The 17,900-nt window shown below is 44.1% G+C and overlaps 1 protein-coding gene and 1 pseudogene across 1 annotated transcript; one reads left to right on the forward strand and one right to left on the reverse strand.

The window, feature by feature from the left end:
* The first annotated feature begins 12,222 nt into the window (after positions 1 to 12,222).
* Positions 12,223 to 14,290, forward strand: LOC115685249 (L-type lectin-domain containing receptor kinase IX.1-like; annotated as a pseudogene).
* Positions 14,291 to 14,655: 365 nt separating this feature from the next.
* On the reverse strand, positions 14,656 to 16,993 carry LOC115685246 (L-type lectin-domain containing receptor kinase IX.1-like). The gene has a single exon (XM_030610279.2). The coding sequence runs from the start codon at positions 16,853 to 16,855 to the stop codon at positions 14,903 to 14,905; it is 1,953 nt and encodes a 650-aa protein (XP_030466139.1). The 5' UTR covers positions 16,856 to 16,993; the 3' UTR covers positions 14,656 to 14,902.
* Between the last annotated feature and the right edge of the window lie 907 nt (positions 16,994 to 17,900).

Raw genomic sequence — 17,900 nt, forward strand, 5'->3', positions numbered from 1 at the left:
TTAAATAAGTCGATTTGAATCGGATCATTTTTTATATAATCCAAATCCGACTCGACCCGACCCACTCATTTGAAAGATCTAATCACATGACCAGACCATCATCTCAAAGCTAAGTAGCAATGATATTTCCTTGTAGCTAGTGAATAGATAAGTAAAATCACTTATGTTGTTGCCAGCAATCGTATGAATACCTACGAACACTTGCTTTTAGATGTTACTATGCAAATAAATGGATAATTTACAGCCAACAAAGTTATAGTGTCAAAGTAAATTTCATATAGACGGGTACAAGATAGGATCAATCCTAATAGACAATATACTGAAATAAAAGGTTTGGCTTAATGGTGGTCATGCTATTTGTGTGATCGACCCATTTTGTAAGATAAGTCCATATCATAATTTAGGTAAACGTAGAAGGAAATGTGTTTTGATACACTCATTTTCATTATGGGTTTTCAATTGGTGTGTCATACATGTAAAAATCGTTAACCAAATGGAATTTTTAAAACTCTAATAGAAAATTAAAAAAGAGAGAGTTGAGCGTGTAAGTTATTAAGTTCCTAAGAGCTGGATTTCTCTCTCTTATTCCAATGATGTAGTTCTAGCGCGTCGAGGCTCCCGCCGCCATTGGATCTATCGGTTTATGACGAGCGACCCATGCTCGCTAGGTGTTTGATAAAAGAGTCGATACCTAGATTTAAGTCCCATTTCTATCTTACCCTGAGTTATTTTTCTTAATTGTAATTTTGATTATAATTACAATAATTTTTTTTAACAATTTGGAGGTACACGCGCGAAAATTCGAGTACCCAGATGTCTATAAAATATAATATAAGTCTCCATGAACTAAGTATTTATTAATCGAAAATCTCTCGCACCTCAATCAACTAAAGCTCAACTTCCGGAGGGTTTGAATTTCATTCGTCGTTTGTCGAGTTCTCCAAAACGCGCAGAAAGCGATATAGACAAGAAACATATGTCAGCACCCAAGTTGACTGACACGCACGTGACGGTCGCGAAAGTGGAATTCCCCAATCGAGAAAGGACTTGGCACGCTCTCAGCAAAATCAGCCAATCGCAGACGGTCCCGTACACCTGATGACCTGGCGTTTCATTTTTTTTTTCCACCTCTCCAGATCACAAGCCAAACATTGGCTGAGCAAACGCCTCGGTTTGGGCCTTCTTCATTAAACATGATGTTTTGGGGCTATTGCCAAAGGAAAAGCACGCCCCTAAGGATCTCGGAGCAAGTCCAAAGGCTCGACTTTTGAAGGATATTTGCTTTTTTTGGAAAAGATAAAGATAGAAGATGAATTAGAGGTGTGAGGTATGCTGACACAACACATTAAAATAAAAAACGCATCTATGAAACTCCGCTCCACTGAATGGGGATAGGTCACGAAGGCCCTCGTTAGAGCGAAAGTTCCATTCCTTTAATGAGGTTATCTCTTAACCGAGCACAAACGATTTAAGGAAAATTCTTGGTTGTCGACATGAAGCACTCCCCTTAAGATTTTTCTCTCTCTATATATACACTGTCATATGATAAAAGAAAATAAAAAAAAAATTTACAGCCAATTGTAGATTGTCGACATGTTTGAGACGTCATTTCAAATTATCGACGTATGTGTGGCAGTTCATTGTGCTCACTACTTCTAAATACATCTATCACTTATCATATCTTGTTAGCGATAGTTTTCTTTTATCACTGTGTATTATAATGTATGTATAAATCAAGTATTCTTGTAATAGTTTTCCCTTTATTTTATTGAAGACATGATGACAAAGCATTCATTGCTGTCTCCAAAATGAACAATTCCTATTGGTTAGACCCATGTGGTGACGATAATTTCTTAGACCAATAAGATTCTCCTTTTGAGAAAACCCTAATTGGACCATAGAGACTCGAAAGTCTAAGAGGAAGATCTCATGATATTGGAATTCTAATGCCTCTAGGAACGAGCTCAGACAGGTGTCAATCATCAGCAAATCATACAAACTCAAAGACCAAGGAAAAGTAATCCTGTGGATGTTCTTCCATTTAATTTATAATCCCAACAACGCCTGAATGTCGCTTTGCTGAGTCACGGTGCTGTAGAAAGGAGTTCACTTTCTAACGAGAGAAGCACGTGGTGTGTTGTTGTGACCGATATGTTTTCCTCCATCCAAGGAAAAGAAGGGATCGCACTTTCTGGGCAGGCGATGATGGGTCCCCTCTCCGACTTAGCAAACAGAAAATAGAGGGGAAAAACAAAAGATGGGTCTCTCTCTTGAGTCTTGTGGACAAAATCGAGATGCCCATCTGAGTTTTCGCGTCTTCATTTCCTATGCATGAGTTTTGTGAAGGTGTAATTGCTTTCTCACAACATTCTTACTCCTTGATCAGATGAACAAATCGCAAACAACTTTAAACATAAAATATAGCTCGCGCGCTGTGGAGTCACGTGGCACGCTCATGCGTGACAAAATGACTAAGAGAGAACGAGACAGCCAATACCTTCCATTTGCCGCCTATTTAACTTTGTGCAAGAACTTGCTCTTTATTTCCATCACAACATTCTTATTCCTTGATCAAATGAACAAATCACGAACACTTTAAACGAAAAATATCTCACGCGATGTGGAGTCACGTGACACACTCATGTGTGACAGAATGACTAAGAAAGAACGAGACAGCCAATACCTCCCATTTGCTGCCCATTTAACTTTGTGTAAGAACTTGCTCTTTATTTCCATCACAACATTCTTATTCCTTGATCAGATGAACAAATCGCGAACAACTTTAAACGCAAAATATAGCTCACGCGATGTGGAGTCACGTGACACACTCATGTGTGACAGAATGACTGAGAAAGAACGAGACAGCCAATACCTCCCATTTGCTGCCCATTTAACTTTGTGTAAGAACTTGCTCTTTATTTCCATCACAACATTCTTATTCCTTGATCAGATGAACAAATCGCGAACAACTTTAAACACAAAATATAGCTTGTGCGATGTGGAGTCACGTGGCATGCTCATGGGTGACAAAATGACTAAGAGATAACGAGACAACCAATACCTCCCATTTGCTGCCCATTTAACTTTGTGTAAGAACTTGCTCTTTATTTCCATCACAATATTCTTATTCCTTGATCAGATGAACAAATCGCGAACAACTTTAAGCGCAAAATATAGCTTGCGCGACGTGGAGTCGCATGGCACGCTCATGCGTGATAAAATGACTAGGAGAGAACGAGATAGCCAATACCTCTCATTTGCTGCCCATTAAACTTTACGTAAGAACTTGCTCTTTATTTCTATCTCTTCCAATAGCAGTCACTACCTCCCATTGGCAGCCAATTCTTAAACTTTATGCAAGAACTTTCTAGTTTATCTATCTCTTCGAATGGGAGCTAATACCTATCATTTGCAAAAACCCTTCGAGAAACATCCACTAATTATATCACTTGGTTCAACAATTGAGTACTTCACAATATCATTTTTTGTTTCATCAAATTTCATAAATATGCAAAACACAAGATTTTTAGCCTTTGGATCTGCATAGAACTATTTCATTATCTTCATTCTCATCTTATGATCTAACACTCTCATCACCACTTTGGGGATATTCTATGTCATAACCATCGGCCACTACAACTCCTTGGTCCCTATTCATAACTTCATCCAGTTCCTCAAGTAGTGCATTCCTCCTTTACTGATATTTCTCACTTGTTCTCTTGCCTATCCAAATTCATCATCATCATCATCATCATCACTTACATGCACCAAAGGTTCGTCATCTTCATCAATGGACAGTGCAACTTCCCAACCCCTACCCCAACCCAATCCCTTTTTCATCAAGTGTCTCTTCACCATCAGATTTGTTCCTTATCCGAGTTTTATTCAACTCTCTTTTTAGTACTAGCTTTATGCCTTGCCTTAGTCTACTCTAGTCTCTTTTCAATACCAGTTTAAACCACTCATTCTAAATCAGTTCCATAACCTACTTGGATACTCTGTAGTATACTAGCTTCCACTCCTCTAAATCATATCCATGACCTACCTCTGCGTCCTCATCTTTTTTTTTTTTTTTTTGGTAAAGGTAAGTGTATATATAACTTTCTCAAACACCAAATACAAGCTAAAGCTCAAACCAAGTCCTGACCCTATTAGGACATAACCTGTCCATATAGGGTCAAGAGAGGTCCAGCAAGACTATACAAGATAGAAGGGACACCCCAGGGCCCCGAATGAACAAGAGGGGGAAGAAGGTCACCCAACAAGGCTAACCAAAAGACCTACAAACAACAAAGCAGGTACAAGCCAAAGGAACACGGAAAGCTCAACCACAAAAACACAAAGGAGATAAGGGAAAGCTATACAAAGGAAAGCCAACCCAGCCCATTTAAGAAAAAATGGATGGTGAGAGCCCCCAACTCCTTTGTAATCTCCTATTCAATGGTGTGTCTGCAACTCTTCCAAGGGTTGAGGCTTTATCCTTCACCACTTTGATCATATGATTGCGTATACCAGGGATGAAAGTACTCTTGTTTCGGAAAATAGAGTTGTTTCTTTCAGTCCATATTATATGACAAAGGGCTCCAAATGAGAACCTGGAGAGACGATGAGCAAATGATGATCCTCCACAAACCTTCATTGCCCATGTTATATGCTCATGCCATGGCCGGTTACGCCATGGAAGATAGCATTTAGTTGCCCAAAAAAACGCCAAGCTTCTTGTAATGGAGCACTGAAAGAAGAGGTGGTTGATTGAGTCCGGAGTAGTACCACAAAACGCACATAGAGCGGAATCAATCCTGCTATTATGAATAAGCGCAGTCTGTGTAGGCAATCTACCAAGGGAAACTATCCATAGAAGAAAGGAGTGGCGTGGAGCAAAATGATGATCCCATATGAAGGAATGCCACTGAGCGGGGAGTCCCTTTCTTCTTATATGGTTCCAAGCTATCGCCACCGAGAAGGTAGATGATGGTTGAGGAGCCCAGATCAGCTCATCTTCAATGTCATCCTCAAAAATAGGTGGAGGTTCCGTCCAATTCAATATAGTATCCAAAGTATGTGACTGCTGCCATACTAAGTCATAAAAGGCCCGAACAGACGTGTCCCGGGGAATACGAGACTGATAAATGTCCGCATCACTGAACAGAAGGTATAGGGGGCCTTTGTCGTGCCACCAATCAAACCACCATGAGACCGACCGACCATGACCAATTTTCCATCGAAAAATAGTCCGAGCAGAGCCTCGTAGGTCAAGGATTTTCTTCCATGTCCAGGAGCAAAAAATGGGCTTAGAAACAATCCAGAAGTTAGAGCTTTTTATGAAGTTCGAGTGTATCCACTTGCACCACATGGACTCCTTATCGGTGAAAAGAAGCCATATGTATTTGAGCATCATAGCTCTATTATATTCAGTAAGTCTGCGGATCCCAAGACCTCCTTCTTCTTTAGGAAGGCATACCGTATCCTATGCGACTTTAGCGCCACCCGAACCTAATTCAGGGCCCTTCCAAAGAAATTGTCTCAAAATGGCCTCAATACCATATAGCACCGATTTAGGAAGAGAGAAGATGGTGGCCCAATACACCTGGATAGAATGCAAGACTGATCGAATAAGTTGTAGACGGCCCGCAAAAGACAAGAACCGATGGGTCCAAGATCGGACACGCGACGTTATGGAATCAATCAAGCATTTACAATCCTCTTTACGAAGCCTCGAGGATATGACAGGCACGCCTAGGTATCGAAAGGGAAGAGATCCTTGTTGAAAACCAAGGCAAAGTAGGAGGCCACTATGTAACTCCGGGTTCCCTCCCGAGAGGTAAATATTGCTTTTCCTGGCATTTTGTCTTAGACCAGACCAATTCGAGAACAAATCAATTGCTTCCTTGATTAGTTGTATAGATCTCAAGTGCGCCTGTGCGAATATAAGGACGTCATCCGCGAAGAAAAGATGGGAGGTTCGCACTTTCTTGCAACGCCAGAACCATTTGAAGTCCGGATTATGAGTTTTATCTCTGAGCATACCGGAGAAGATTTCCATAGCTAAGACAAATAAGTACGGCGAAAGTGGATCTCCCTGTCGTATACCCCGGGTACTAGCAAAAAATCCATGAAGCTCCCCATTTATAGCAACTGAGAATTTGGCGGTGGAAATGCAGGCCGAAACTAGCTTAGTAAAGTTTTCCGGAAACTTGTAAGCTGCGAGCACCTTTTGAATGAAGCTCCACTCAATCGTGTCATATGCTTTTTGGAAGTCCACCTTGATGGCGCACTTAGGAAGGTAAGCCTCATGGTGGAAGTCCGCAAACAGCTCCTGGGCGATCATAATGTTGTCACTTATTCTACGACCTCGGACGAATGCCGTTTGAGGCGGTCCAATTATCGAAGGTAAGACCTGCGCGATACGCTTTGCAAGAATTTTGGATATGCATTTATAAAGGGTGTTACAACACGCAATTGGTCGGAAATCATTCATACTCGACGCATTGGGGGTTTTCGGTACCAATGTTAATATGGTATTGTTGATCTCTTTGAGCATGTGGCCAGTTTCAAAGAAATTCTTGATCGCCCTCAAGATTGAAGGGCCAGTAATCTCCCATGTGAGTTTGAAAAATTCAACATTGAATCCATCTGGCCCAGGAGCCTTGCCTTTGGCAAGTGAAAAAAGTGTGGCTTTAATTTCCTGATCGGTTACTGGTTGTGACAAGAATAGCTGCTGATTTTCATCTAAGGTCTTGTCAATAAAACCACTCACCTCCCGGACTGAGGTCTGAACAGTGGAAGAGCTGCCGGTGAGTAGTTGATGAAAGTGAGATACTATATGATTTCTAACCGCCAATGGTTCTGTAATAAACTCCTCATCGTCTGATGAAACGGACAAAATTCTATTATGAAGACGTCTACGATTGACATGGTGGTGAAAGAACTTGGTATTCATATCCCCTTCCTTAATCCAACGGATTCTGGATTTTTGCCTATAAAAGGATTCTTCTTGAAGTCTTAGGTCGGAAAATATTCTTTGAAGCTCCATTTCTCTTGCAAGAAGGCTCTGGTCGAAGGGGTTCGAGTCCAAGGCCGTCTGAACAATGAATAGGTCCGATCTAGCCTGTTCTGTTCTTGTGGAAATATCCGAGAAGGAACAACGGTTCAAATGTTTCAGCTTAGACTTAAGAGCTTTAAGTTTGCAGCAAACATTGAACATAGGTGTACCCTCAATATGCATATCCCAAACTTGAGTGACTAGATCCAGAAACGTTGGATGAGAAGCCCAAAAGTTGAAAAACTTGAAAGGCTTGTTCGAAGTAGACGGTGGAACAATCTTGATCACCATAGGAGAATGGTCCGAAATACCGGGTGGAGGGAAGTTAGCTTCCGAGTAGGAGAAGATTTGAGACCAACTAGCATTGGTAAGTACTCGGTCAATTTTACGCATTTTCCGGTTGGCACCTGAGGAGTGCGACCATGTGTATCTACAACCAACATAACGGAGATCCTCCAGTCCCGCATGGTCGAGACATTCCTTAAATTCATCAAAAGCTGGAATCCACGGGGTGGAACTGCCCACTCTATCGTCTGGATCTCTAATCGCATTAAAATCCCCAGCAACAAGCCATGGGAGATCACATGAGGAGAGCTGAATAAGGTCAGCCCACAATTGTCTTCGATTCATGAAGGTGTGTTCTCCATATACTACTGTGAGCATACAAGTTTCATTAATGTGCAGCAACCTTGTTTGAGCATGAATTAGTTGAGAAGAGGAGAAATGGAGGTCCATCTCAATCTCATTTGGGTCCCAACCAAGCCATATTCTTCCAAGGGGAGAGAATTCATAATTGGACATCCAATTCCAGTTAACAAAAAGGGCTTTAGATTTCTCAATAAACCGAGAAGCCTTGACTTTAGTTTCTATTATACCAATACAACAAAGATGATTCTTCCTAATAAAGGAGCGAATTTCTGCTTGCCTAAGGGGTCCAACTAGCCCCCCGATATTCCATATTCCAAAAAACATATAGGAAGAAAGGGAAAAAACTATCTCTGAGCTTTCCTTGGCCTCCTCCTTTTAGATTCCTTTTTTGAGGAGGACGGGCTAGGAACACTCATAGGGCATTTCGAGCTATGTGTAGAACCGGGAGAGGGTTTGGGCACATCCTCAGAGACACTGGATGCAAACGTGCGAGATCTAGTGTTGGGGGGGGACACAGCAGCAGCTTCCATTTCCAGTCTGTCTTCTGAGGCACTAGATGCCTCTAGTTCTACTCGGGAACCAGAGGAGTCTTCAGTGGAATCCTGTGGCGTGGGTAGAGGATCCAGAATCTGCTGATCAGTACATAAACATCACAACCATGAAGATAATGGTAAACAAGTTCCCTAACATCATTATCATCATGCAGCAATTTCATATCTTCCTTTAAGCTCTTACCAAGTACCCTATAATGCAATTTCTCTATTTTGCACCCAAGCTATTCCACTATATTCCTCGCACATTATTTATATGATAATCTATTCATATCGATTCTAATAATATTGACATTTTCACTAATATATTTCCACTCATTGCCAATAATAAATTCCCCACCGTATTAAACATTAATGGGTGTAGTGGTATCACTTATGTTGACACAAAGAGGCAACGAATTGAGCAGTCGGTCCCCATGATCGCATCAAATTAAATAAACAATAATTGATTTTCTCGATGAGCGAAAAAAAGCGAAGAATCTTCCTCAAAAACATAATAAATTATTCACCTTGTCCCTATTGCAAGATTCTTTACTCTGGCATCAAATTCTAATTTTACCTCTAAGCTACGGCCTTTTCTCGCTTTAAGTCTGTCTATTGAGAGAGAGAGAGAGAGAGAGAGAGAGAGAGAGAGAGAGAGAGAGAGAGAGAGAGAGAGAGAGAGTTGTTCCTGATTCTTTGATGTGTTGTTTTAGACAACCATTTGCCATGTCATTTGGTCAATTGTTCACTTTGATCTTGAATTTCTTTAAAGAAAGCCACATCAAATATGATATATAAGTTAAATCCACGTAGGATTCATCGTTGGAGATATATCGCCGGAGTCACTCAACTAAATGTTTCTTTTTTCAAAATTTAAGACATGTAATTGATTGATTGAAAAGTTATGACACCAAAGCGAACGCCGGATGAAAGTTATGGTACCCGTGGCATCGCTTTCCTTATAAAAGTACATGTCTCATAGTACATTACTCCAATTTTGGCTGACCAAAACTTTTAAACTGGATGGGTTTTCTATCAAGTAAACTTGCTTGCTCGTCACTATAAGTGCAATAAGTTGTGTACGGAGATCACTTTGGTGCCATAACTTTTTTTCGGATCACTTTGGTGCCAAGTCGGAGGAAAAGAGATCACTTTAGTGACTCCGGCCAAAAAAAGAGCCACGTCAGATTTCCGACGAGCCACGTCAGATTTCCGGCGAGCCATGTCAGCATCAGAAATTAATAAAAAAAGAGCCACGTCAGATTTCCGACGACCATGTCAGCATTGGCACTAAAGTGATCGTTTTTCAAAAAAGTTGACACCAAAGTGATCCAAAAAAAAGTTATGGCACCAAAGTGATCTCCGTACACAACTTATGGCGATCACTTTGGTGCCATAACTTTTTTTCGGATCACTTTGGTGCCAAGTCGAAAGAAAATCGATCACTTTAGTGACTCCGGCCAAAAAGCTGACCTGGCATTTATACTAAAAAAAAAATGGTCTGACTTGTACACGGTGGAAATTGTCTGGCTTTTTTTTTGAATTTTTTAATTTTTAAAAAAAAAGTTGCAGCAGTGGCGAGGAAGCCCTCGCCGCTGTTGCCGCCAACCCACCACCGCCGGGAAGGGCCGGCGGTGGTGGGCGCAGTGGTCGGCGAGGGTCGCCGATCCCTGGCCGGGGCCCGACGACCCTCGCCGAGCCCAGGGAGGGCCGGATCCGGCGACCTTCGCCAAGCCCAGTGAGGGCCGGATCCGGCGAGGCGAGACCTCGCCGTCTCCTGGGTCGCGACGGCGAGGTCTCGCCTCGCCCTTGCTTGGCGAGGCCAGACCTCGCCGTCGCCTGGGTTGCGACGGCGAGGTCTCGCCTCGCCGGACGAAGGTGAGGCCAAACCTCGCCGTCGCGACCCAGGCGACGGCGAGGTCTCGCCTTGCCGGACGAAGGCGAGGCCGACCTCGCCGTCGCCTAGGTTGCAACAGGCGCGGCCTCGCCGTCGCTGGGCGAGGCGAGACCACGCCGTCCCCTGGGTCGTGACGGCGAGGCGTGGCCTCGCTTGGGGCGAGGCGAGACCTCGCCGGCGCCTGGGTTGTGACGGTGAGGTCTCGCCTCGCCCAGCGAAGGCGAGGCCGACCTCGCCGTCGCCTGGGGGCGAGACCTCGCCGTCGCCTGGGTCGCGATGGCGAGGTCTCGCCTGGCCGGATCCGGCCCTCGCCGACCATTGCGCCCACCACCGCCGGCCCTTCCCGGCGGTGGTGGGTTGGCGGTAGCAACGGCGAGGGAGCCCTCGCCGCTGCTGCAGGTTTTTTTTTTAATATAATTTTTTTTTAAAAGTACACGTCGGCGGGCTAAACGGCGTCGTTTTTTATTTTTAATACTGACTGGACCTCTCCGGCGAGCCGTGTCAGCGCCACATCGGATTTCCGGCGAGCCACGTCAGCATTGGCACTAAAGTGATCGATTTTCAAAAAAGTTAGCACCAAAGTGATCCGAAAAAAAGTTATGGCACCAAAGTGATCGCCGTACATAAGTTATGGCACTTCTAGTGTACTTTTGCCTTAACTAATGTGAGGGGGGATCAGTCTTGTTTCTTAAGGAGTGTCTCTGTATGTGCAAGATTGAAGATTCCTTGGAGAGAAAGCCCACTGGGTTTTAACTATTCGAGTCACGGCCCGTTCGCTCAGGTGAGATGTGGATTTGGCCCGCTCAAAGCGTGGATTTCAAATTTTTGGACCCTCCTTTCCACTTACGGCTTTTATGATAAAACTGAAAAATAAATACTAACATATTTAAGTATTGAATTTTAAGTGCCGAAAATAGAAAGAAAGGGTTCTTCGATAATAAGTAAAAACCTTAAAAAGATGAAGATCCAAAGGGTAAGAGAGCTTTTGAACAACCAACTTGACATAAGGATTCTAGCTCTCACTGAATATTATTAATTTCTTACCATAAACTTGGAACTAGGGTCATTATTGATAGGGTCACCGAATATTGTGACCCACACCGGCACAATAAAAAAAAAAAGCAAAGAAAAAAAAAGAAATGAAAAAAGAAAAAAAATTCAATTTTCTTAAAAAAAATTACAAAAATTGTTCATGTTAGCGCTGGCCATGTGGAAAGCCTTAATTGGCAAATGGTTTAGGACTAAATTAGCCAAATTGAAAGATTTAAGATTGAATTGGCACAAGTGCAATAGATTTAAGACATTTTTTGGTAATTTCCCCTATTATTTATAGATGATCCGATCTTTCACCAAAAGAGTACTCAAGGCAATAGACATATAGAGTAGTTGCTTATATGAATTATGTCATAACATTTCTCTCAGTCGACGTGGGGTTTCGACTGTTACATTCTCCATTCAGTTAAGTTGTGCTAAACATTGGACTATAGTATCAGATACCCAACTTTGACGTATTTTGTGATGTTGAGACATCAACTCAAAAACAAAATATAGTTTAGTGACCTAGATCGGAATAAGTGTGAACTCAAGTTGGCTGATTTCGCTATTAATTTGTATGACGATATGAGCTTTCATTGAATAATTGCAGACTTAGATGCCACCATGTTCGCGTATATCGTCAATCCCGCATCCGGAATTTTAGACCCAATCATTTAACGTGAACATGTTTTCTTTTGAATTCTCCCAATTTCCCACCTCACTTGAACAGTTGACCGATTGAATCAATTTGCTTCGGAAGAGGAATGATACGAGCTCCCTGTTTGAGTTCATCTTATGTAGGACAAATCGAACTCTGTCCTCGTTGACTGCATCGTATTTAATACTATAATGTCGTTGTTTTCGCCGTAATGTTGGGGATGATGATCAGTCTGGCAAGATTGTGTGTTCTTTACATTGTCTGTTCTGGCTGCTCAAGCTTCACAAAGTCAACAATCGTTGTAGTTGAAACTTGGGCATCAAGGTCTGGCTCTGTTCAGACTATGAACAACGTTATAGAATCGTCACGGTATGTCTTAAAACTCAATTTTCACATATTCTCTCTCTCTCCCTCCATGGCCGTCTATTCGGAATCGAAGCGCTCCTTGCGCCATTTCCTTCTCTTCTTGTCCTTCTATGTGCAGCTTCGATCGGGCTATTCTCTTTCCTTCAACATATCTCGGTTCGACCTGCAGGCCACGGACATGGTCTATGAAGGCGATGCAAAGCCGAACGTCGGGACCATCGACTTCACTAGCCCCACTTACTCGTGCCATGTCGGCCGAGCCGTTTACGCAGAGAAGCTGCGGCTCTGGGACTCCGCCTCCGGGAGGCTCACCGACTTCTCCACTCGCTTCTCCTTCACCATCGACATGCGGAAACAGTCAGTGTACGGGGCTGGCTTGGCCTTCTTCTTCGCCCGGTCGGGTTCCAAATCCCGGTCAATTCGGTTGGTGGCTTCCTAGGCCTGTTCAACACCACGTACAGCGACTCGTCCTCGAACCAAATCGTCATGGTCGAGTTTGACACCTTCGCCAATCCCGAATGGGACCCTCCATATGAGCATGTCGGGATCAACAAAAACTCGATCGCCTCGGCCGAGACCACCCCTTGGAATGCCAGCTTCCACAGCAGCGACACTGCCGATGCGTGGATTGCGTACAATTCCGCAACCAAGAACTTGAGCGTTTCTTGGAGCTACCAGACCATGCTGAACCCGCACGAAAACACAAGTATTTCGTATCAGATTGATCTCACCACTGTCTTGCCCGAGGAGGTGATGATCGGTTTCTCAGCTGCGACTGGTTATTACATTGAACGTCACCAAATTGAATCTTGGTCCTTCAGTTCAAACCTCGAAGTCAAGGAAAAGCAAGGAGATGCAAAAAGGGCCAAGTTAGTTGTTGGCTTGGCAGTTCCGCTAGGAGTCCTACTCTGCGGCCTGGTGGCGATATCGGCAATCTTCTGGAGGAGGAAGAGGAGGAGCGAGGGATTGGGGATGGCAAACTTGACGTCCATAAACGATGAGCTTGAGAGACGCGCAGGGCCACGGAGGTTTACGTATGCGGACCTCGTTTCCGCAACCAACAACTTCGCCGAGGAGAGGAAGCTGGGCGAGGGCGGGTTCGGGGGAGTCTACAGGGGATATCTGGTTGGCCTGGATGCGGCAGTCGTGGTGAAGCGGATATCGAGAGGTTCGAAAAAGGGGAAGAAGGAGTTCATCACCGAGGTGAAGGTGATCAGCAGCTTGAGGCACAGAAATTTAGTGCAACTTATAGGTTGGTGCCACGAGGCGAACGAGTTCCTGCTCGTCTACGAGTTCATGCCGAACAGTAGCCTCGACAGGCACCTCTTCAGCAAGCAGAGCCCTCTAAGTTGGGCTGCCCGGTACAAGATTTCGGTCGGGCTCGCCTCCGCGCTCCTCTATCTCCACGAGGAGTGGGAGCAGTGCGTGGTGCACCGGGACATCAAGTCGAGCAACGTGATGCTAGACTCGGGGTTCAACGTCAAGCTTGGAGACTTTGGGCTGGCCCACCTCATGGACCGCGAGCTTGGGCCGCAGACGACCGGGCTAGCCGGCACGTTCGGATACCTGGCCCCGGAGTATGTGAGCACAGGGCGAGCGAGCAAGGAGTCTGATGTGTACAGCTTCGGGGTGGTTGCGCTCGAGATTGCTACGGGACGGAGGTCTGTCGATCCAATGGAGCGATCGTCGCAGATGAGTTTTGGTGGAGTGGGTGTGGGACCTCTATGGGAAAGGCCGGGTTGTTGAGGCTGTGGATGAGAGACTCCAAGTGGATTTTGATGGGAAACAAGTGGAGTGCTTGTTGGTCGTGGGCTTGTGGTGTTCTCATCCCGATCGGGGCTTGAGGCCCTCCATAAGGCAAGCGCTTCAGGTCCTCAATTTTGAGGCCACGGTGCCGGTTCTTCCTAATAAGATGCCGATCGCTGTGTACAATGCGCAGTTGCCGCCGTCCGTCAGCTCCGGCGAGCCTCTCATCACCAATAGTCTCCAAGAAGGTCGTTGAGCATGGTTAATTTACTATTGGAAGGATGGAATAAGTGTTATGTTGCGAGTGTTTGTAATTTTTCAAGCATTGGAACAATGAAGCTTGTGATAAATGTTTTTTCTTATTTTTAAGTATATTGAATCTAAGTAAATTCTTGTTTGATAACTCAATTCAACGTTGAAAACTCAAGTGTTCCTATCTCAACGCAATAAATGGGCTCACATGTAAGAAATGGCTAGCAATCCCGCCACACAACTTAAAACGGTTGATGCCTGAATTACAATTTATATGGTGTGCTTATGAAGGATCAGTATACCATTATTAGATAACTAGACTTTAGATAACAAACCAAAGATTATATCCGATAAACGCGCTGTAAAGACAGTAGTGAATAAATTAAAACGGAAAGGAAAAAAAAAATTAAAGCCCCACCAGATAAATATAGAAAAAAAATAGGCCACTTGCACACCTCATTAGATATAGATGAATATAGGAAGATTTTTGGAAATTTGGGGACAAGAAAGAAAAACTGAAATTACTTTATTCCTCAACAGAAATTAGATATGTTCCTGCATTCTTCAGATATTTCAGTCAGGGGAGAGGCACATGCCACAGGAATTCTTTGCTTGTACTATAGCCTCTACCTCAACATGGTAACTTATGCAGTGTGTGTTAACAACGATGGCTAGTAAAAGCCGGTATACATATGGTAGGGTGGTGAAGATATGGAAAAGCCGAGTCAACGACCCTCTTCGATGATAGAGGTTAATAACGGTTCGCCGGAACTAACCAATGGCGGAGGAACACGATAGACAGGTTCGGGCATTTTCATCGGGAGATTCGGGACATCAGCCTCGAATTTCAGAACTTGAATTGCTTGCCTCATCGACGGCCTTAGATTCCAATCTGGATGAGCACACCACAACCCCACCATCATCAAGCGCTCGACTTGCTTCTCTTCGAAATCCGAGCCCATCCGTTCATCGACGGCCTCTAGAAGCTTCCCCTCCCCAAAAATAACCCAAACCCACTCTACCAGACTCATCTCCGACTTCTGATTTTTTGGATCCCTAGCTTTCCTTCCAGTGGCAATTTCTAGAGCGACGACTCCGAAGCTGTAGACATCCGATTCTTTGCTTGCTCGGCCAGTCCTTAGGCACTCGGGTGCAAGATACCCGAGAGTACCGGCCAAACCAGTAATCTGTGGCCCGAGTTCGTGGTCCATCAGCCTAGCCAAACCAAAGTCGCCCAATTTCACATTGAAATTAGAGTCTAGCATGACATTGCTAGATTTGATGTCCCTGTGTACCACGCACTGCTCCCACTCTTCATGCAAATAGAAGATCGCTGAGGCTATGCCGATTGAGATTCTGTACCTAATTGACCAATTGAGAGGACCCTTCTTTCCAAAGAGATGCAAGTCGAGGCTCCCGTTTGGCATATACTCATAAACGAGCAAGAACTCGTGCCCGTCGTGGCACCAACCTATGAGCCGCACAAGGTTCCGGTGCCGTAAACTACTAATGACCTTCACCTCAGTGGCAAACTCTTTTTTCCCTTGCTTGGAGCCTCTCGATATTCTCTTTACTGCAATCATCATGTCTAGGTTGAGTAAATATCCCTTGTACACGGCCCCGAATCCTCCTTCACCAAGCTTTCTGTCATCTGAGAAGTTGTCGGTTGCGGAAGCAAGGTCTTGGTAGGAAAACCTCCTCGGTCCGGCGCGTCTCTCGAAGTCATCGTTAATGGATGTGAGCATCGCCGTCTCTGGTAACTTCTCCGTGCTTTTTCGCTTCCTCCTCCTCCATATGATTCCTAATGCTATAGCCGCAACAGATGCTACCATAACGGTCGGCGGAATTGTCAAGCCAAGTATCAGGCCAAGCCTTTTTGGATTCCCACTACTTGGTTCCTCCACTGCTAAACTCGATTTGAAATCCCACGAACCAAGGGTGTGTCGTTCCATGGTATAGCTGGTGGCAGCCGAAAATCCTATCACGACCCATTCGGGAAGAACTGTCCTCAGATCGATCTGATACCAGAGGCTTGTGTTCTCTTGGGGGTTTGGCGTGGTCTGGAAGCTCCACGACACACTTAAATTCATCGTGGAAGCATTATAATCGATCCATGTGTCGATAGTATCTCCACTATGATAGGTGACGTTCCAAGGAGTGGTAACGGCTGAAGCAATTGAGTTCTTGTTGATTCCGACATGCTCATAACTGGGGTCCCATTCTGGATTCGCAAAAGTGTCAAACTCGACGTGTATGATTTGATTCTGAGACAAGTCGCTGTTCGTGGTGTTGAACAGGCCTAGAAACCCGCCTATCGAATTGACGGGGATTTGAAATCCCACCGGAGCCATGAAAAAGGCGAGCCCCGAGGCGTATTGGCCATGACGCTGACCGTTCGTGTCGATGGTGAATTGGAAGTGGGTAGTGAAGTCGGAGAGCTTCCCCGAACCGGAGTCCCATAACCGGACCTTCTCGTTGTATGTGGCTCGGCCCACATGGCAGAAATAGCGCTGACTCGTCATGTCGATGGCTCCAACCGTAGGCTTTGCATCTCCCTCGTACAATATATCATTCGTGGCAGGATCGAAACGAGAGATGTTGAATTCAAGGCAAATTGCAGAGTGCACAAGAATGAAAGAGAAGAGAAGGGACAGAGTAGTTGAAATTGATGAAGACATTATTGAACATAGAGTGTCACTCCCCAAAACCTACCAGGATAGGGGATGACACGGCCGTCCTCCCACCCGAAGGACGCAGTCTCAAATGACAACAAGAAATCTAACTCCCAAAAGTCCTCACGTATCTTCGTTCTCTCTCTATTGATTACTAACCAAGCAACCTGAAAAGATGGGGAAAGAGAGGGGTGAGTAACCACAACTCAGTAAGTAATGCGTATCTCTTCTATGTAGATCGAATAGCCACTATGCATATGTATAAGTATAAAGCAATACCATAAACTCATAATCCAACTCTTTAATATACATATCAAATCAAATACAAGTTGTTTCATTTACAATTATGAAAATACTCTTTTTAAATCATCATCTCAATTCAAATATCAATAATCAGGTCCATTGATCAATCTCAATAATTCACGTATCAATGGTTTGTTCCATTGATTAATCTCATCATAAAAGGCCTCGTTCAGGGTAGAGGTGCAGCCACACTGCCATCCCTCAACTTGACCCGATATTATCCTTTTTGAGCCGCAGCCGCATTGCCATTGCTCTCAAGGATTTTTCTTGGCACAGCGGAAAACACATCAATGGTCTATCCATCGACTAATATATTGCTCAATATCAAACAATGGTCACGACACAACGCCTTGTGACAAGTCTACCAAGATTCCTCCCTTGGTAAGGTCTCCACTTACAAAGCCGGTGGCTCGGTCTAGAAGGATATCCTAACCCGGTATGTATACCCCCACGCCCCTCAATGGGCTCACAGCGACATTGAGCATCAAACAATCATTTTCCAATAATCCACAATACCAAATCCATAATCCATTTCATAAATCATAATACGTTTCCCAAATCATTTCATAAATCAGTTCGCAAAGCGGTACACATATATCCTTTCACAATACCTTTTGTAAAATCATTCTCAAAAACAAAATGGTAGTAATTGCCGATCCATATTTTATGCAACAAATATTCTTTGATACTCAAATCTCTATTACTTTCAAGACATGAGTTTACAAATTCATAGAAAGGATAATACCAC

The sequence above is a fragment of the Syzygium oleosum genome, unplaced genomic scaffold, assembly GCF_021117445.2.
Source record: "Syzygium oleosum isolate NSW1041296 unplaced genomic scaffold, Sole_v2.1 Sole_v2.01, whole genome shotgun sequence".
Taxonomy (NCBI): Eukaryota; Viridiplantae; Streptophyta; class Magnoliopsida; order Myrtales; family Myrtaceae; genus Syzygium; species Syzygium oleosum.

Excerpts from the sequence above, each read along its gene's own strand:
- LOC115685246 (XM_030610279.2), bottom strand. The coding sequence starts at position 16,855 with ATGTCTTCATCAATTTCAACTACTCTGTCCCTTCTCTTCTCTTTCATT.